At 49.4% G+C, this 20999-nt stretch overlaps 1 protein-coding gene across 1 annotated transcript in view; it reads right to left on the reverse strand.

Annotated features, from left to right (window-relative positions):
* Positions 1–3602: 3602 nt before the first annotated feature.
* The window catches only part of SYT16 (synaptotagmin 16), a 36513-nt gene continuing 19116 nt past the window's right edge, over positions 3603–20999 (reverse strand). Inside the window, exons 3-5 of the mRNA XM_056851420.1 lie at positions 13281–13724; positions 12141–12330; positions 3603–3916 (exon numbers count right to left, since the gene is read on the reverse strand). Coding sequence (XP_056707398.1) covers positions 3603–3916; positions 12141–12330; positions 13281–13724 — 948 coding nt within the window. The remainder of the gene's footprint in view (positions 3917–12140; positions 12331–13280; positions 13725–20999) is intronic.

The raw sequence follows: 20999 nt of genomic DNA on the forward strand, positions 1-20999 counted from the left end.
CTGAACCTCTACCCCACTCCGGCTCACAATCCTGCTGAATGCCATACCTGAGAAGGGAGTAATTTCAGAGTGTCTCCTCCCCCACCCCCAATCCGACGCGGCGTCTCAGCAAGCAGAAATACGGTGTGTTTTTTAAAGGGAAGAGACGGGTATCACGCAGCGCGAGACTAATGACCTCATCTGTATAACCAAGAAAAACTTGCCCCCAGCGATCTGTATGAAAATAAGAAAAGTAGGGAGGCGAGGAGAGGGGTGTGTGTGGAACCTCAGTGGAAAAGAGCACCAGAAATAGATCCAAAGCGGTGGCTCAGCTGGCCGGGAAGCAAGCGATCTCACCCTCCGCTTGTGCCCGTTTCTGAGAATGCCCGCTTCCGGCAGTCGAAATCCTGGCTTTGCACCGTGGTGGTCGTCGTAACGGCAGCGGTTTACTGTGGGTGTGGGCAGGTGAAGGACACGGCGGCGCACAGACAAGCAAAAGGGACCACGAACAGCCAAAAATTCACGTTTTTAAAAAAGCATACAACTATGGGGTAGTGGTTAGTGTCAGATAAGGGCTGAGCGACCCAGGAGTGGTTACTGCGTTAGGCTCAGAGCGAAGAGAACCCGGTTGTAACCCTGACCTTGAGCCAATCATTCAGCCTCAGCCTAAGCCACCTCACAGGGTTGTTGTGGAGGACAACATTGTATGCACGTATGTGTAGGGTTGCCAGGTCCCTCTTCGCCACCGGCGGGAGGTTTTTGGGGGCAGAGCCTGAGGAGGGTGGGGTTTGGGGAGGGACTTCAATGCCATGGAGTCCAATTGCCAAAGCAGCCATTTTCTCCAGGGGAGCTGATCTCTATCGGCTGGCGATCAGTTGTAATAGCAGGAGATCTCCAGCCACCACCTGGAGGTTGGCAACCCTACGTATGTGCCGTCAAGTCACAGCTAATTTCTGGCTACACCAGTAAGGGGCTTTCAAGGCAAGTGAGGTGGTTTGCCATTGCCTTCCTCTGCAGAGCCTTCCTTGGTGGTCCTCCATTCAAGTACCAACCTTGCTTAGCTTCCAAGATCTGATGAGATAGGGGCTATACCATAACCATTCCTCATGCCAAGGACAACACAGAAGGGGGAAAATGTACCCTTGTAATGTATCTTACTCTTGGAAGGGCAGGATTTTTTTAAAAAAGATATACAGATGGGTAAATACCCATTTCTCCCTGATGTAGACAGGGAGGCACTAGTTTTCCTTCCATGATTCGGGGTTACCTGCTAGACAGTGCAGATGTTGGAACTGCCCCTCCCCAATATTTGGCTTCTGGAGAATATCAGCTACTTCCAAACAACCAAATGCAGGTTTCTAGACCTCATGGAGATGAGGAAAGAAGTTAAACAATGGAGAAAGTGCACCCTGTTGAAGATTCAGGAATCACAGGAAGAGGGGAGGGTGGCCAGCTCCAGGTTGGGAAATTCCCAGGGATTTTGGGGGTGAGGCCTGAGGAGGGCAGGGCTTGGGAAGGGATCTCGGCAGGGTATAATGACACAGAATCCCTCCCTCCATCAAAGCACCATTTTCTTTAGTGTGTGTGTTAAGTGCCGTCAAGTCGCTTCCGACTCATGGCGACCCTATGAATGAAAGTCCTCCAAAATGTCCTATCTTTGACAGCCTTGCTCAGATCTTGCAAATTGAAGGCTGTGGCTTTCTTTAGAGGGAGTTGTAATTCCAGGACATCTCCAGGCCCCACCTTAGAAAAGGGTCCACACAGTCCGACCAGGGCCTTTATGGGGGACCCTACCACCGCCCAACACTGTAGCTTCCAAGGTTAACCCCCAGCTCGTTTTATTAAGGATTTCATTTTGCCCGTCCTTTCTCATGGCTCTGTTCTCTTTCAAAGTCGTCTTGCTTATTGTGATCAGATAAGCCTTAGAGCTGAGCCAAATGCGCTCCAGTAAACAACTTTTCAGTGCGAAAGAGCCAAATCGTTTCCCAAAAGTGTATGATTTTTTTTTTAATGCCAGGTCGCTCATTGTTTATACCCTGTCAACTCCAAGAGCTTTGGCACCATTTTTTTTTTGAAGGACAAGAAGAAGAGAAGAGTCGTTGTTTTTATATGCTGACTTTCTCTACCACTTAAGGAAGAATCAGACCGGCTTACAATCACCTTCCTTTCCCCTCCCCACAACAGACACCATGTGAGGTCGGTGGGGCTGAGAGAACTCGAAGAGAGCTGTGACTAGCCCAAGGTCACCCAGCTGGCTTCTTGTGGAGGAGTGGGGAAACCAACCCGGTTCTCCAGATCAGCATCCGCCGCTGGTGTGGAGGAGTGGGGAATCAAACCTGGTTCTCCCGATTAGAGTCCTCCGCTCCAAACCACCGCTCTTAGCCACTACACCACGCTGGCTCCACAACCTTTCCTCCTAGTCACGGTCATGTAGTTGTGTAGCCAATGAGATCAGGCTGCAAGACAACATCACCGAGGGCAAACGCAGCTAGGCTCAGCAGAAGGGCAGGGAGGTGAAATTTGGTGCTTGTCTCCTGGGCCGATCAGAGGGGAACTTGGCTCTGACTTCGTTTCAGTGGCTAGCCATGCCAGTCTACAGTTGAACAGCTGGATCCGAGTCCAGCAGCAGCTTAGAGACCAACAATTTTTTTTTGGGGGGGGGGTGTACGCTTTCAAGAGTCAATGCTCGTATCTGATGAAGGGAGTGTTGACGCAGTGGAAACAGAGTGGACAGGGAGAAACTTTTCTCCCTCTCTCATAAAACCAGAATGCTGGGTCACATCTGCTGAAGCTGGAGAGTGAGAGATTCGAAACAGTTTAAAGGAAGTATTTCTTCACACAACGCACAGTTAAATTGTGGAACTCCCTGCCCCAGGATGTGGCGATGGCTACCAACTTGGTTTTAAGAGGGAAGTGGACATGTTCCTGGAGGAGAGGGCTATTCATGGCTACTAGTCAAAATGGATACTAGTCACGATGCATAGCTATTCTCTACAGTATCAGAGGAGCATGCCTATTCTATTAGGTGCTGTGGAACACAGGCAGGATAATGCTGCTGCAGTTGTCTTTTTTGTGGGCTTCCTAGAGGCACGTGGTTGGCCGCTGTGTGAAGAGACTGCTGGACTTGATGGGCCTTGGTCTGATCCAGCAGGGCCTTTTTTATGTTCTTATGACTCTCAAAAGTTCATAACCCCCCCCCCAATCCTGTTGGTCTCTAATGTGCTACTAGCTTGGTTCTAACTGTGCCTCTGCACATGACAAGAGATTCCCAATGGTGGTGGAAATAAAGGAAAATGCATTTTAAAAGTTCAGTTCTCAACCAGTAGCTCTCTGCACATCCAATATTAGGGAGGCAGCTTCCATCCTTCGGGCTGAATGAGAAGGGCCACGCCGGGTAGGGTTGTCAAGTCCCTCCTCGCCACCAGCAGGAGGTTTTTGGGGCGGAGCCTGAGGAGGGCGAGGTTTGGGGAGGGATTTCAGTGCCATATTGTCCAATGGCCAAAGTGGCCATTTTCTCCAGGGGAACCGATCTCGATTAGCTGGAGATCAGTTGTAACAGCAGGAGATCTCCAGCCACCTTCTGGAGGTTGGCAACCCTAGCGCCCGGAGCATCTGGTTTCACGTTAGGACTCCAAGAGGGTATGCCATTGGCACACCTGCTGGCCTTTGGACTCCTTCATCTCCTGCCAGTGGCCGAGCTCTTCCTCCCCACTGCTGTTCTGCCCCATGGAAAGCCAGCCGATCATCTCCTTGCGCTTGATGCTGCGGCGGTTGTAGACGGAGATCATCAGCGTGACGTCCGAGAGTTGGAAGAGGGCGACCTGGAAGACGAAAGTCTCTTTGTAGACGGGGTTCGGCTGGCCCCGGCGGACGGAGGTCTTGCAGCGGGACATCTCCTGGCCGACCGAGTTGAGGAGGCAGAGCTTGCCGTAAGTATCTGTAAAAGCAAAAGGGACAATGAACATGGAGATTGGGGTGAGGGGGTTGTTATAAAAATAAGAGAGGAGGGGGAAGTACTGGGACAGGTGAAGAAGGAGGAGGAGGAGTTGGTTTTTATATGCCAACTTTCTCTACCATTTAAGGGAGACTCAAACCGGCTTACAATCACCTTCCCTCCCCCTCCCCTCCCCACAGACACCCTGTGAGGTGGGTGGGGCTGAGAGAGCTGTGACTAGCCCAAGGTCACCCAGTTGGCTTTGTGTGTAGGAGCGGGGGAAACAAGTCCCGCAGGGCCTGCAAGACAGAGCTTTCCTGCCAAACCTACAGTTGAGGGCAGCTGCAGGTATCATCTTTTGCTGGCCTCCCTACTCCCCCCCACTATTCTTGTTAATTGGGTGGTAACCTGCCACCTATTCCAGTCACTGTGGGTTGAATTAGGCACCATCTGAAGGCTTTTAATTGGGGTTTTACTGTTTAATTTGAGAAATTATTATTAGTTTTATTGTTGATATTTTGATGTATTTTAAATGATGTTGGTTTTTATATGCTGACTTTCTCTACCACTTAAGAAAGAATCAAACCAGCTTACAATCACCTTCCCTTCCCCTCCCCACAAAAGACACCCTGTGAGGTAGGTGAAGCTGAGAGAGCTCAGAGAGAACTGTGACTAGCCCATCTGCTGAAGCTGGAGGGTGAGAGATTTAAAACAGATAAAAGGAAGTGTTTCTTCACACAACGCATAGTTACATTGTGGAACTCCCTGCCCCAGATGATGTGATGGCTGCCATTTTGGAAGGCTTTAAGAGGGGAATGGATATCTTCGGGGAGGATAGGGTTATCCATGGCTATCAAAAGGGATAGTAGTCATGCTGCATACCTATTCTCTCTAGTATCAGAGGAGCATGCCTATTATTTTGGGTGCTGTGGAACACAGGCAGGATGATGCTGCTGCAGTCGTCATGTTTGTGGTCTTCCTCGAGGCACCTGGTTGGCCACTGTGTGAACAGACTGCTGGACTTGATGGGCCTTGGTCTGATCCAGCAGGGCCTTTCTTACGTTCTTATACCTCTCCAGATATAGCAAATGCAACTTTTAAACAAAGGCCTTTGATAGTTTCAGTCCAAAGCTCTACCTTCATTATTGGGGGGGGGGGGACTAACAAACACAAATTCTAGCCTTTAGAATCATAGAATCGTAGAGTTAGAAGGGTCCATACAGGCCATCTAGTCCAACCCCCTGCTTAATGTAGCCTCAGCCTAGACCATCCCTGACAAGTGTTTGTCCAGCCTCTGTTTAAAGACTGCCAGTGAGGGGGAGCTCACCCCTCCCCAGGCAGCCGATTCCACTGTCGAGCAACTCTTACAGTAAAAAATATCTTCCCAATATCTAGCTGGTACCTTTCTGCCCGTAATTTAAACCCATTATCCTAGCCTTTACTATTTACGAGAAAGGAAACCTGCAACAAGTGAACATTTTTAAAATGCAGGGCCTGATTAACTGACTCGAGCTAACGCCTCGAGTTGAAATAATAAAATAAAATTGAAGCTTCAGAGATCCAAGGCAGTGCCCGGAGAGCTTTGCTCAGCGCGACAGTGCAGCTCCAAAGTGAACTGCAGCTGGCAGTGTTTTCTCGCTCTAGAGGGTGGCTTCTCCTCCCACCACTCCATTCCAGTAAGATGTGCTATTTTATGCATGCTTCTGCCCAAGAAACCCAAAGCGTGAAATTACACGTTCAGGTGTGAAGACGCTTGTGCGCTTTAAATGCGAGGAGACCCTCGGCCTCCTCCTTCGCCTTGAACAGTCTGGAGGAGGAAGAACAGAGCCGGGAAGGCAGAAACCATGGAGCCCTAAGCAGTTGGAGAGTCGCTGCAGCATACAGGTCACCTTTGTGCTGACCAATGGGTGCGGGGTGCTCGGTTACCTGTCACGTGCGCAAAACGACATACAGGAAGCCTCACCTGCTGCCAGCTTTGCTTGCTCGCCTGGAAAGAAGGTTGCCTGCTCGTGGCAGCAGAGCAAACACATAAATCTCAACCGTTGGCAGCACAGATTAGAAACTGTCAATTATTCCCACAGAAGTACCGGGCCCCAGATACTCACATGAACACATGAAGCTGCTTTCTCCTGAATCAGACCCTTGGTCCATCAAAGTCAGTATTGTCCACTCAGACCGGCAGCAGCTCTCCAGGGTCTCAGGCAGATGTCTTTCACATCACCTACTTGCCTTGTCCCTTAACTGGAGATGCCGGGGATTGAACTGGGATCTTCTGCATGCTGAGCAGATGCTCTACCAGAGCCAGAGCCCCTCCCCTGCTCCTACTCCTGAGAGCTCCCAACCTTCAGATTCCTGTACATGACTCCTCTGCTACATGAAGTTCACTAGAATAAGGCTTGGGATAAGAATCGGGCAGATAGAATAAGGCAGCATGGCATAGACCAATCTCATCAGATCTCAGAAGTTAAGCAGGGTTGGCCCTGGTAAGTAATGGGATGGGAGACCAATAAGGAAGCCCAGGGCCACTATGCAGAGGAAGGTAATGGCAAACCACCTCTGAATGTCTCTTGCCTTGAAAATCCCTTAAGTGGTTGCCATAAGTCATAAGAACTCAAGAAAGGCCCTGCTGGATCAGGCCGAGGCCCATCAAGTCCAGCAGTCTGTTCACACCGTGGCCAACCAGGCGCCTCTAGGAAGCCCCCAAACAAGACGACTGCAGCAGCATTGTCCTGCCTGCATTCCACAGCACCCAATATAATAGGCATGCTCCTCTGATCCTGGAGAGAATAGGTATGCATCATGACTAGTACCTATTTTTACCAGTAGCCATGAATACCCCTCTCCTCCATGAACATGTCCACTCCCCTCTTAAAGCCTTCCAAGCTGGCAGCCATCCCCACATCCTGGGGCAGGGAGTTCCACTATTTAACGATGCATTGTCTGAAGAAATATTTCCTTTTATCTGTTTTGAATTGCTCACCCTCCAACTTCAGCAGATGACCCCGTTTTCTAGTATTGTGAGAGAGGGAGTTGGCTGCAACTTGACGATGCTTTACGCGCACACAGAATAAAGCTCCGAGCTGGGCTCCGGTCATTGGTGGGGGCTGGAATGGGGGGGGTGGAGGAAAGAGTCTGTGTACCGCAGGAGGTTTTATTTGGGGTCCATTCCTGGGATTGGCTTTGGAGTTCTGCTGGAGCGTCTGGCTGGTCTGCCCCCACTCGTGTGCGGGTCGGGAGACCGGGTCTCCTGCTCTGCCAGGAGACCTTGCGCAAATGCCTGGAAGTCACGTCACTGGTGCGACAACAAGGGGGTGCTCTAGTGTGGTGGATTGGTTAGAGGGTCAGGCTGGGATCAAAGAAGAAGGAGAAGAAGAAGAAAAAGAAGGAGGAGAAGAAGGAGGAGCAGAAGGAGGAGGAGAAGAGTTGGTGTTTTATATACCGACTTTCTCTACTGCTTAAGGAAGAATCAAACTGGCTTACAATCACCTTACCTTCCCCACAACAGACACGCTGTGAGGTAGGTGGGGTTGAGAGAGCTCTAAGAGAGCTGTGACTGGCCCAAGGTCACCCAGCTGGCTCATATGTAGGAGTGGAAAAACTAATCCAGTTCACTAGATTAGCCTCAGCCGCTCATGTGGAGGAGCGGGAAATCAAACCCGGTTCTCAGGATCAGAGTCCACCGCTCCAAATCACCGCTCTTAACCAGGGCACCATGCGGGTTCAAAGAGATCCAGGTTCGAATTCTGACTTGGGGACTGAGATTGGTGAATGACCTGCTGCCCTGTTGGGAATGTCACTGTGCTAGCAGCATCCAGAAAGGGCCTGAAGGTCTCCTGGAATTATAACTGTTCTCTGGACATCAGAGACCCGGTTCCCCCGAAGAAGAGGGTGGCTTTGGATGCCCAGCTCGATAGCTAGCACTATACCCTGCTGAGGCCCCTCTCCTCCCCAAACTCTGCACTCGCCAGGTTCCACCCCCAATTCTCCAGGTATTTCACAACCCAGAGTTGGCAACACTACTCTGTGCCTTCACCTGCACTTCTGTAAATAAAACAGATCCTACAAAGAGACCACGAGCCTCCGGTGCAACCTAGGTTAACTCTGGCCTCTGGAACCCCTCATAAGCCAGCAGGGTGTAGCGGTTAGGAGCAGTGGTTTGGAGCAGTGGAGTCTGATCTGGAGAACCAGGTTCGATTCCCCACGCCTCCACATGAGCAGCAGACGCTGATCTGGTGAACTGGGTTTGTTTCCCCACTCCTACACACGAAGCCAGCTGGGTGACCTTGGGCTAATCACAGCTCTCTTAGAGCTCTCTCAGCCCTACCTACCTCACAGGATGTCTGTTGTGGGGAAGGGAAGGGAAGGGGATTGCAAGCCGGTTTGAGTCTCCCTTAACTGGTAGAGAAAGTCGGCATATAAAAACCAACTCTCCTTCTTCTTCATAAGAAGGTGCCGTCTGGAGAGAGAAGTTCTCCATTAAGCACAATAGGGAGTTTAATGCTCGACTTCTCCACCCACGGATGGGCAAACAGAGGGTGATTAAAGGGAGGGGGAAAGAGCAACCATAGGTGAGGCATTAGGCAAAAATGAATTTGCTCGGCGGGGAGGAGTGCAAGCCGAGCAGAGCGTGGTTCGGTCCCTTTCGTTATCAGTACAGTGGCCAGAGACCCAGCCCTTGTTTGCACTCAGAGGCCTTGCTCGAATAAAGAAGTCCAAATCCTGCCAGATACCCAGCCGCCGCCCTGAAAACGAGAGCTCTGTACTCCATGTACACTACAAGCACATGGAGCTTACCCAGGGGAAGCTCACTGGGTTCTAATTAGGGGTGTGCAAAAACAAAATTTAGTAAATTTCTAGTTTGGATTTATTGGGCCCGATTTTTTTCGGTAAACCAGAAATAAGCTGAATACCCTCACAGGTAAATATGGGAATTGGGCTTATTTTCGGGTTTCCTAAAAAAATTCAGCCCGGGAGGGTCATTTTTAAGGTAGAGCCTCCAAATTCGCAGCATAGCTTGAAGGGACTCTCCTTGCACAAACCCCAAAGTTTGGTGAAGATTGGGTCAGGGGTCCGATTTTATGGGGTCTGGAAGGGATGGCCCCCCTCCTCCATAGAGAATCATTGCGAAGTGCAATGATTCTCTATGGGGGGGGGGGAGAAACCCCTTCCGGATGCTTTCTTCGGAAGCCCAGGCTATGGCATGGTGTCACAACACAGGCCCGTAGCGGATCCTGAACCTGAGACCTAAGAGATATCTGGCAGGGGCTTGGTTTTCATGTCATTACCAGTGTCTGGGAATTTTGGGAAAGAAGCCAGGCCAGAGAGGAAGCTACTTGGCTGGAGCGAATCACATGCACCTGCCTGACCCCTATGGGGCGTACCCTTCCCCCCAGTTGAGCCTCTGCCTCTAGGCCCTGTTGCCCACTGCCACTCCGAGAGGAGGTGAGAGAAAAATGTAAAAACAGGGCGACGTCGTAATCACAGCGACGTCACTTATGGTGAAATCCTGGAAGTGACGTGAGGTAGCTCTAGGAATCGCCCCAAACTCTATGGGTGGAACCATAGAGTTTCTGGAGATTCCTAGAGCTACCCCATGTCACTTGCTCAGTCTATCCGAGTATTCTCAACTCTGGTTGCCTGAAGTTGATAATAGTCTCGGGCAGATGCTTTGCTCAGCTGAAGAGGCCAGAGATTGACCCCTGATCCACTGAATTCAATGAATATGCTCTAACGCTGAGCTATGGCCCCCTCTGCTTGCACTGAAAGCCACAATTTTCCGCTCGCAATGAAAGCCACAATTTTAGGATTAGAAAGCATTAAGTCACATTCCCAACTAGCGTATAATCACCTTCCCTTCCCCTCCTTACAACAGACACCCTGTGAGGTAGGTGGGGCTGACAGAGCTCTAAGAGAACTGTGACTAGCCCAAGGTCACCCAGCTGGCTTCGTGTGTAGGAGTGGGAAAACCAACCCGGTTCACCAGATTGGCATCCGCCGCTCATGTGGCGAAGTGGGGAATCAAATCCAGTTCTCCAGATTAGAGTCCACCGCTCTTCAAGTCCTGCTGGTACGAGTAGAGGATGTCTGAGCACAGATCTGCCTCTCCCGTGGAGGTTTAAAAGCGTTGGTGGGATCATGTCCTTGCAAAGAACTATATAAACGGACAGATGTTTAACGGTTATCAGAACGTCAACAGGTTATGCCTTGCCAGGCTGACTCCTCAGAAAAGGTCAAGGACTTCTAAAAAGGAAAGACCAGAAATTTAATTCGCCATTTAGCAGCGGCAGCAAAAATGCGTTTCGCCGGCAATTCACAACCGAAACATCTGTCGGCCTGCCAAAGTTCAATTCCTCAGAATTTGGCACGCGATGAAGAAGATACCCAGCTTTGTCAAGTTAAGAGAAAGCAAAATCCAAGTAGATACATTTCAGACTGGATATAACTGAGACAGCAAGGTAGACTTCCCCTGACTATGGAAGATCCACTGATTTAGCAATTGGTAATAATCTCTTTTCCTTTCTGTAAATGTATTGAAATGTATTAGGACAGCAAGGGAATAGCTTGTTGCTGGGCAGGATATCTCTGTGTGTGTATGTCTGTGTGCTAAGGAATTGGGGCAAGAGTCATGGAGGGTTACAGTAAACCATAACAAGAACTGGGTGAAACTGTCTCTTTACTGCCGCCTCTATGTCTGTAGTGCTTATCAGCATTACCCTGAATGTTGATGGGTTGTCGTATCTTGAATTTGGATAAATATCCCTTCCTCAGTACAATCGGGGCTCAGAGATTTCTGCCCATTAGGGCCTCTGAGTCAGCAGCTGCAAATAAACTGTTTTCTTGAAATAACGATCTCCGGTCTCTCTCTCCCCCCACGAACCCCCGTTTACCACATCATAACTTTTATATTCTTTGTGCTGAATAGAATCTGTAATAAAGTTACAGACTTTTGGTGTATACCGCCAGCCAAGAAAAAAATGTGGTGCAATATTACATATTCCTTCCTGTTTGACACATGGTCGCTTCTAGTCCTTTTAGTGACTTTGGGTATGCTCAGTTTCTCCATTATTATTAATTACCATCCTTCCCCTCTGGGGAGTTGTACTTGGTTCTCCCTGCCTCCATTTTATTCCTTACAATAACCCTGTGAGGTAGGCTGAACTGAGATAGAATGACTGGTCCCCTTGACCGAGTGGGGATTTGAACCCTAGCTCTCTGCTGGACCAACACTCTGAGCACCACACCATACTACTCTCTCTCTCTCACTTAGGGTTGGTGGGGCCCTGCTGGGGATGGGGGATCCCATGCCCACAGCGGGCATTCCCTGCCGCTGCTCAATTGGCTGGCGGGGCGGGGGGAACAGTGCCAAGATGGGAGGGATGTCAGCATAGTCTTGATGCGCCGATGTCACTTCTGGTGCGCACAGGAAGTGATGACAGCGCATCACCAGTGACATGGGCATGTTGCCAGCCAGGGCGCCCACCACTAGTAAGTCCCTCTCACCTGTGCCAGTTGCCGGGGGCACCTGACAATCCTACTGTCTTTCTCCCCATCTCTAAGAGATTGTCTTATCACCAATTCTGGGCTCATGCTCTTCCTCTTCTCCTCTCTCACGCCAATTATTGCTATTGTATTTGTTTAATGGGGCTAATTTTCTGCTGCTATAATCAGGGCCTGTGCAAAGCTGTAATTATCATGTGTGATTAATTTTCGTGGAAGAGCCGTGAGGTTCGCGGGAGGAGATTCCCCCTCCTTTTTCGGGAAGCAGAGCTCTAAACAATAGGGTGTTCTTTGTTGATTTCCCCCACACACACACACACCAGCTGCCTTGAACGAAAGACACAGCGATGAAAGATGCTCGTCCCCATCATTTGGTTCTGCCCTGCCCGGGATAGACCCTGGCACCTTTGCAACAAATTGCAGGCACTCTAACATTGAGCGATGTCTTTTCCCTGTTGGAAGAGAAGAACTTTGCGCTGTCTCTTAACCCCAGAGGGGGACTACAAGAGAGTTAGAGATAAATAGGTCAGGACACTGAACATCCTTTCCTTTTTCCAGTATTTTTCGGGGTTGGGTTTATTAAACACGGAAAGTTTTGAAAAATCCAGAAAACCTGGATTTATCGAAAAGTTTTGGGTTAATAAACCCAAAAAACACAGGGGGAAACCCGAATCTTTGAATCTTCAAATTCGTCTTAACCGTCTAACAGGCACAGAAGGGCTCTACGCACCGGGCGGTCTGTTAATCGCAAGGTTGCGGAAGTGGCTGCCCTTGATCATCTCGACGGACAGCCGCCCCGTCGTGGCGTTGTAGGAGAGACCCACCAGCAGCTCGGGAACCCCTCCGTGAGACATGGACTGGGTCGAGGAGGCACTGTCGCTTTGAGAGATGGCGGAGAGGCTGATCTGAGAGCCTCCACGCTGCAAGGGGAAAGGGGGAGAGAGACACACACACACAAAGAGAGAGAGTTCGTCAGCCAGAGCATTTTTCTATCCATCTTTCCAGATCACTCTTAACCTGCCTTTAACCTTTTAGAGCTCAGGGTGGTACATCAGATTTTTTTTTTACTTCCCCCTCACAACAACCCTGCAAGGTAGGTTAGGCTGAAAGAGTGTGACCAGCCCAAGGCGATCCCATGAGGTTTAAGCTAGTGTGGACATTTGAGCCTGGGTCTTCCCTCCCCCCCAGTGACATTATGACTCTTCAGGAATTTCAAAAATCTCCACTGTTTTACCACAGGGATCCTGAAATTTCTAGAGCGCCGAGATGTCACTTTGGACTTCCCTGTGCTGCTTTCCCTTCTCACTTTCCTCCTGCAGCTCTACTGAGCAAAAGCAGGGGACGGGGAGCATCACCAGTAGGGTTGCCAGGTCCCTCTTCACCACTAGCAGAAGGTTTCCGGGGCGGAGCCTGAGGAGGGCGGGGTTTGGGGAGGGGAGGGACTTCAATGCCATAGAGTCCAATTGCCAAAGCAGCCCTTTTCTCCAGGGGAACTGATCTCTATCTGCTGGAGATCAGTTGTAATAGCAGGAGATCTCCAGCTAGTACCTGGAGGATAGCAACCTTATCCATGCAGGCCTCCCTATTCCCCCCCTTCTGTTCTATATTTTTGTGGGGGTTTTAATGGCTCTGCCAGGCCTTCAGCGCTATTATGACTAGAATGAGCACCATCTTGAGATATTTATATATGTATTAATTGTTATATTGTTTTTTTAAAAAATTATTGGTAGATTTTATTATGGTGTTCATATTGAATTGCTGTTACCCGCCCTGAAGCCAACTCATCGGGAACGAGGGCAGGCTATAAATTTAAAGTAATAGATAAATAATCTCGGGCAGCTACGTGGCTGCTTCAGCTCAAAGGACTTACGCGCAGGTTGCTTCTGGGCTCCAGCACCAGCGTCACCTTCATCTCCCCCTCCTGGTTGAGGCTCCCGAGATGGAAGAGCCGCTCGCCCATCATCCGCTCCTTGATCATTTTGCGTACCGCGTAGAGGCGGAATCGGAGTGCGTAGCGGCTCAGTTCCTCAGGGGCCAGTTTGGTGAAGGTCATTTTGTCCTTGAAGACCGGGCTGGGGCCCCTCTGGACGCCCGTCTTCCCCCTCTGTTTCTTGCTGGGCATCAGGACGGTGTGCACCTGCCAGGTACTCGCTCCGCTCCGGTCCTTGTCTGGGATATCTTTCGCTTCCAGGACCGTCACAACCAACTTTTGGCTCGAGGGCCGGTAGTCAAAGAGGACATCTAAGTCGCCGCATTTGGAAATGGGCTCGTGGGCGCTGGGATGAACTGGGAGGGCACGTGCTCCATCAGGTTCCTGGAAGACAAGTATAAAATGCGGGTGAAGCAGGGTGTTGGAAATAATAAGTTCTGAGATTCTAAAATTTCACTGGCGCTGGGTTGGTGTAGCACAGTGGTTCCCAAAGTGGGCAGTACCATCCCCTGGTGGGCAGTGGGATTACCTAGGGGGGCACTAAGAGGCAAGAGGGCAGCGGGGGGGGGGCGCTAGAGGTGGGCCCCTTCAACTGTGTTGTTCGCTAATTTACAATTATGGCACCAAGCAGGCAAATTTGGAGGAAACTATCAGAATTTTCCCCCAGACATCGAAGAGCTGGTACCACTGGATCAAGTTCATCAGTTTTAATTTGATTTTGAATAGATGTGCAATTAATTTTTACTGTTTTGAAATTTTATTGTTATCTTCTTCAGTGCGTCATGTAAATCCCTATTTTGCATAATGCTTTTTATAGGACAGGGTAGGGGGCGCTGGGATTGAGTTTGTGTAACCAAGGGAGCAGTGTCCCAAAAGGTTTGGGAACCACTGGTGTAGCAGTTAGAGCAGGGGTGTCAAACTCAGTTGTTACGAGGGCTGGATATAAGAACAAAGTGACAACAGCCAACTGTGCAATAGGCACAAAGCAAGAAATTACCAGACCAAGTATGATAAGTTGTGCTGTTGTGTCTTTAACGACATGAATGCATTAAAGATACATATTTCAAACCCACAAGAAAAGTTACATAAGTCACAGGTCTCCCACAATTGTGAAACCTACACAAACCTCCAAATGGTTATGGCATAACAAACTGAAGTCAAAAGATACAACGTTATAAGGAAAATGAAAGCTCTTGAAGTTGAATGAGAAAGTCAATGGAAGGTGCTGTCTTCTTGTTTCATATATCTTCGTCAAGTTTCTCGTCTTACAAAATGTTACGCAAACAGTTGTCACGTCGTGAAAGCACAACAACACAATTTATCATACTCGGTCTGGTAATTTCTTGCCTTGTGCCTATTACACAGTTGGTTGTTGCCACTTTGTCCTTACCTTATGAGAGCTGGATATGACATAAATGTCACTTGGTCGGGCCGTGCCATGCCTCGCCAGCCCAGATAGAGGGGGGGGGGGCTGCCTCGGCTGGCCGGATAAGAGCACTCAAGTGGGCTGGATCTGGCCCTGGGGCCTTATGTTTGACACCTCTGAGTTAGAGTGTTGGACGAGATTCTGCGGCAACCAGGTTCGAATCCCCACTCGTGCCACGGAAGCTGGCTGGGTGACCTTGGGCCAGTTACACACTCTCAGTCTAACCTACCTCTCAGGGTTGCTGTGAGGATGAAATAGAGGAGAGAAGAACAACATAAACTGCTTTCAGTCCCCATCGAGCGGGGAAGGGGGGAATAAATGAAATAAATCAACCAATAATAAATCATTGTATTGCACAGCAAAGCTGAATGAGGCAGGAAGAAAAAATGGGATTTGGAGGCTGGAATTGGGGAGAGGGGATATAGTTTTTCTAGGGGCAGAAAGCGGGAGGCTGAGAAGCTAAAGAGAAAGAGTGCTCCACACCACCATTATAGAAGGAAGGGGTAGAGAAAGAGTGCACAGCGGAGAACCAGGAAAAGACAGCTGGGACAAGCAAGTGAAGATTGGAAAAACCTAAGACATTATGGGGGAAATCCTACATTAAGCTTACCCAGACAGGAAGAAGGAGGAGGAGGAGTTGGTTTTTATATGCCAACTTTCTCTGCCACTTAAGGAAGAATCAAACCAGCTTACAATCACCTTCCCCTCCCCACAACAGACACCCTATGTATGGAGTAGGTGAGGCTGAGAGAGCTCTCAAGAGAAAAAGAAGAAGAAGAAGAAGAGGAAGAAGAGGAGGAAGAAGAAGAGTTGGTTTGTATATGCCGACTTTCTCTACCACTTAAAGGAGAATCAAACCGGCTTACAATCACCTTCCCCTCCTCACAACAGACACCCTGTGAGGTAGGTGGGGCTGAGAGAGCTGTGACTAGCCCAAGGTTACCCAGCTGGCCTTATGTGTAGGAGCGGGGAAACCAACCCGGTTCTCCAGATTAGAGTCCACCGCTCCAATCCACCGCTCTTAACCACTACACCACGCTGGAAAAGACAAAACCACACTGTGGCCCCATAACGTGTAGCCTGAGCCTGAGGCTCAATACTTCTTCCTGTCTACTCTCTCCACACCAAGCATAATTTTATAGACCTCTACCATGTCTCCCCTCAACAGCCTTCCTTTCTACCATTCAATCCCAACCTGAGAGGTCAGCTTGATTTTTTTCCGTCTGCTGCGGAGGTGCTATTCTGCGTTACGACTTCAGGACAAGTTATGCATAACACCCGCCCACCCTTTCATTTTACGTCGGAGATGGTAAAGATTTCCTTGCGTATCTTGGAGGGACTCAGTCCGGTTAAGCCCTTCTGCCTTCTGGCCAACCATTTATTTTGATTATACAACGCTGAGGAGCTGGGGGGGGGGGAGTCAGCGCTCGAAGGAGGGGGGAAACTCCAAATGCTCAGTTTACTAATTCCTGGGCGGGTTCTGTTTTCTGTCCAAAGGTGATTTTTAATCTCAGGCTAGAAAGGGTTTCTATAGCGATCGTTCCTTTCTATTTAAACACGAGCATGTGATGTACGAGAACGGGGCACGCAGCGAGGAAAAGAAACCAGGCCTGCGCAGCTCGCAAGCCACCTGGCTCGCCTGCGGTACTCCTGCCCTATGCCGTGGTCTGCCGGGTGCTGGACAACTACCAGTGTCCAACACACACATACACAACTTTTTTGTCGTTCCAAGAATGCATCAAAACAAAAAGGTGCATTAGGCTCCAGTTGGCCCACCATACATCTTTTAAGAAGAAGAGTTGGTTTTTATATGCCGACTTTCTGTACCACTTAAGGAAGAATCGAACCAGCTTACACTCTCCCCTCCCTCAACTGACAACCTGTGAGGAAGGTGGGGCTGAAAGAACTGTGACTAGCCCAAGGTCACCCAGCTGGCTTCAGGTGGGTAGGCGTGATGGTCTGCAGAAGAAGAGCAGTAGAAGAGCAAGATTCGAGTCCAGTAGCACCTTCAAGGCCCACCTTAAAGGCCCACGAGATTTCCAGGGTATAAGCTTTCAAGAGTCAAAGCTCCCTTCGTCAGATACAAGCAGGAATGGAGATCCCTGTGTCCTTATATTGAAGTCAGACGGTTGAACTTTGGGATCTCCATTCCTGCTTGTATCTGACTAAGGCAGCCTTGACTCTTGCAAGCTTTTGTGTGTGTAAAGTGCCTTCAAGTTGCAGCCGACTTATGGCGACCCCATTTGGGGTTTTCATGGCAAGAGACAGAGGTGGTTTGCCAGTGCCTTCCTCTGCACAGCAACCCTGGTATTCCTCGGTGGTCTCCCATCCAAATACTAACCAGGGCTGATCCTGCTTAGCTTCTGAGATCTGAAGAGATCAGGCTAGCCTGGGCCATCCAGGTCAGGGCCTTGCAAGCTTGCACCCTGGGAAATTGTGCTGATCTTTAAGGTGCTACTGGACTCGAACCTTGCTCTTCAACAGAAATTGAGTGGCCCGGAGTCTTCGCTTCTGGTTTCTATTTGAACACCACCATCATGCACAGCAGCTTAGGACAGTCACTCTACTCTGTGGCGCCCTTTCACATCTGGAGTTCACATGAACACATGAAGCTGCCTTCCACCGAACCAGACCCTTGGTCCATCAAAGTCGGTATTGTCTACTCAGACAGGCAGCGGCTCTCCAGGGTCTCAGGCAGGGATCTTTCACATCACCTACTTGCCTAGTCCCTTTAACTGGAGATGCCGGGGATTGAACCTGGGACCTTCTGCATGCCAAGAAGATGCTCTACTACTGAGCCACAGCCCCTCCCCTGTCCTGTTTTAATTCTTTTCCACTTGTTATGCCATGCATTTGCGAACGACAACTCAAAGGACACTTTCACACTATGCCGAATAATCCACTTTCAATCCACTTTAACGATTGTTTCACACATTGTTTCACACATTCACGCATTGTTTCACACAGTAAAGCCCAGCTGCAAAGTGCATTGAAAGTGGATCCAAAGTGCATTATTCGAAATGTGTGAAAGAGCCCAAAAATGTGGCTATGGTTTCACTGACCCAGTCGCCCTTTTGTGTGCATAAAGTGCCACCGAGTCACAGCCGACTTATGGCGACCCAGTCAGGTTTTCAAGGCAAGGGACTGACAGAGGTGGTTTGCCATTGACTTCCTCTGCATAATGACCCTTGGTATTCCTTGGTGGTCTCCCATCCAAGTATTAACCAGAGCCAACCCTGCTTCGCTTCTGAGATCTGATGGAATCAGGCTAGCCTGCGCCATCCAGGTCAGGGCAGCCCCCCTTTGGTGTCACAGTGTTTGGATCTGAGATGCCTGCACTTCCCTCCTCTGACCAGCAGTCCCAGTGGCGCAAGTTAGCCAATGGACCTGAGCCCGCTGTACGGGGCTCTTGGTTTGAAGTTACAGGATACTATCCCATCCCGTTTTCTCATTTCTTCTCCCAGAAATGTTTGCAGAATATCTCTAAGAAGGACACGGGGCATTAATAATTCTGTCCTCGAACCAAAGTTCTTTGTTTTGGGTTGTGGGGCAGCGGGGAGATGTTAAAAAGGTCAGATTCTATTGAACGTGACCTTCAATACAGCAGCTTTCTGATTCTAAGGCTGGTTTTTTTTTTATCATGAGCTAGCTGAAATGAAAAACAAGTATATGGAGGAAAGGAAAGAAAGGGAAGGGGAAAAAACCAACATCAATCTGACAAAACAGGCAATTATGAGAATTGCCCTGAAAGAGTATTTATGACTCCGATGCCAAAGTGTTGCGCTTTTTAAAAAAATTTCCGAACATTTAGGTGGTTTTAGGTGGTTTAGGGGAAAGGGTGTGGCTCAGTGGTAGAGCATCTGCTTGGCATGCAGAAGGTCCCAGGTTCAATCCCCGGCATCTCCAGTTGAAGGAATCAGGTAGTAAGTGATGTGAAAGGCCTCCGCCTGAGACCCTGGAAAGCCGCTTTTCTGAGCAGACAATACTGACTTTGATGGACCAAGGGTCTGATTCAATAGAAGGCAGTTTCATGTGTTCATGTGCGTTGAAGCAGAAGAGATTGTTTTTATACCCTGATAATCTCTACCTTACAATCGCCTTCCCTTCCCTTCCCTTCCCCACAACAGACACCCTGTGAGGTAGGTGGGGCTGAGAGAGCTCTAAGAGAGCTGTGATTGGCCCAAGGTCACCCAGCTGGCTTCAACAAACCCAGTGCACCAGATTAGAGTCAGCCGCTCATGTGGAGGAGTGGGGGATCAAACCCGGTTCTCCAGATCAGAGTCCACCACTCTTAACCACTACACCACTCTCTAAGTCATTGGGCATTAACGCATGGGCAGAATGTTCCTGGTTCGCTCCTCTGTTATCCCACAATATTTTAATCCCACAATATTTAAGTCTGGATAATCAAACGCATGACGCCAGCCTATCCCACATTAAGTCTGAAACAAGTAGCTGCTGGAGGCTCCCCGTGCGTTTGAACCAACCATATAATGTGGGATAGTTCGCAATGCGGGATAGCAGGGGAGTGACATCGCCCAAGGATTGGCTGAGGAGTTATCCAATCAAAGGGCGATTCTCCCCCTTTTTTTTTTCTTTGAACGCCAGCGTTCCGGTATACCATCTTCTCAACCTGTCAATTAAAAAAAGGCGGGACGGGAGACCGGAAGCAGCAATTGCTCACACAGGAAAGGGGGCGGGACGGGGGACGGGAAGCGGCAATTGCTCGCGCAGGGAAGGGGGCGGGACGGAGGAGACCGGTAAGGAGCATTAGTAGCGAGCTAGCCAAGTAATTACACGCACGTCGGCATTCCGGTAATGTAGCGGAATTAAAAAAAAGTAGCGGATTAGAACCGAAAAGATCGCTATAAACCAGGGATTGATTAACCCGGGTTTTTGTGCCTTAATTCGCGACTAAGGTGGGTCCGATGCGCAGCCCTTGGACGGTCGTGCGTGTGGACCATGGAGATTCGCTACTATTAAGGCACAAAAGCGAGACAAATTGGCCGTGCGTTAAGCCCCATCTTGGTCCATGCACAATTCCCAATACAAGAACAAAATCCATGTAATACCTTTGTTGGACCAACCCAATTAAGCACAAAAGACTGATGCAAGCTTTTGAGCACAACAGGACTCTTTAACAGGCTTAATGTTACAAGACTGAAAAGGACAGGATGGGGGAAAGCAGATTTCTTGGGGCATGGGGTCAAGGTTTGATCTTGCCAGCTCCCTCAGTGAGATGGCAGCGGGCAATAAGCTTAACTCTGTTTCTGAACTGTAGGGTTCCAACCTCTTCTCTGGGAAGAGTTGTTCAGTCAATCTCCATTCTTTGTCCTTTCACAGAAATGCAGAAACCATTTAAAGCCTTTGTGACATCAGAGCAGCCAGGCCAGTGGTAGCCACAGAAGCCATGACACCCTGCCAAAGCCCCACTCTGACTTCAGGATAACTAAGCCTGGGACATCAAGGGGTAAGCAGAGAGGTCCAAGAGGTGACGGCAAGAGTACAGGGGTCAAAGGACAAACATCTGAGGGAAGTCCCCCCAAACATGTGAACATGGGGCGAAAACGCATGGTCGGTTTAGCCTCCTTTATGCCCTGTTTCAGCCAGGATTCAGCCAGGATCGAACGTATGCGTTTCACCGAATGTGCGTTTGATCCAGGCTGAATCCTGGCTGAAACAGGGAATAAAGGAGGCTAAAGCGACCATGCGTTTTCGCCCATTTCAGTTAACAGAAGAAGAAGAGTTGGTTTTTATATGCGACTTTCTCTACCACTTAAGGGAGACTCAAACCGGCTTACAATCATCTTCCCTTCCCCTCCCCACAACAGACACCCTGTGAGATAGGTGGGGCTGACAGAGCTGTGATTAGCCCAAGGTCACCCACCTGGCTTTATGTGCAGGAGTGAGGAAACCAACCTGGTTCACCCGATTAGAGTCTGCCGCTCGTGTGGAGGAGTGGGGAATCAAACCCGGTTCTCCAGAGTCCACTGCTCTTAACCACTACACCATGCTGGCTCTCTATACAACACTTTGAACATGATCACTGGTGAGGTATGCATCGTGAAACAGACTAAAGCAACGCTCAAAGCTTTTACACTCTGAAGCCGTCGGAAAACAACATGCTTGCAAAGTGACCGCAACGTAACGTGGTAAACACAACAGCAGCTGTCTTTCAGGAGATTTCAGAGAGAATCAAAACACCCTTATGCAAGAGGGGCTCTTTATCCTAC

This window comes from Euleptes europaea, chromosome 6 (assembly GCF_029931775.1).
Source record: "Euleptes europaea isolate rEulEur1 chromosome 6, rEulEur1.hap1, whole genome shotgun sequence".
Taxonomy (NCBI): domain Eukaryota; kingdom Metazoa; phylum Chordata; class Lepidosauria; order Squamata; family Sphaerodactylidae; genus Euleptes; species Euleptes europaea.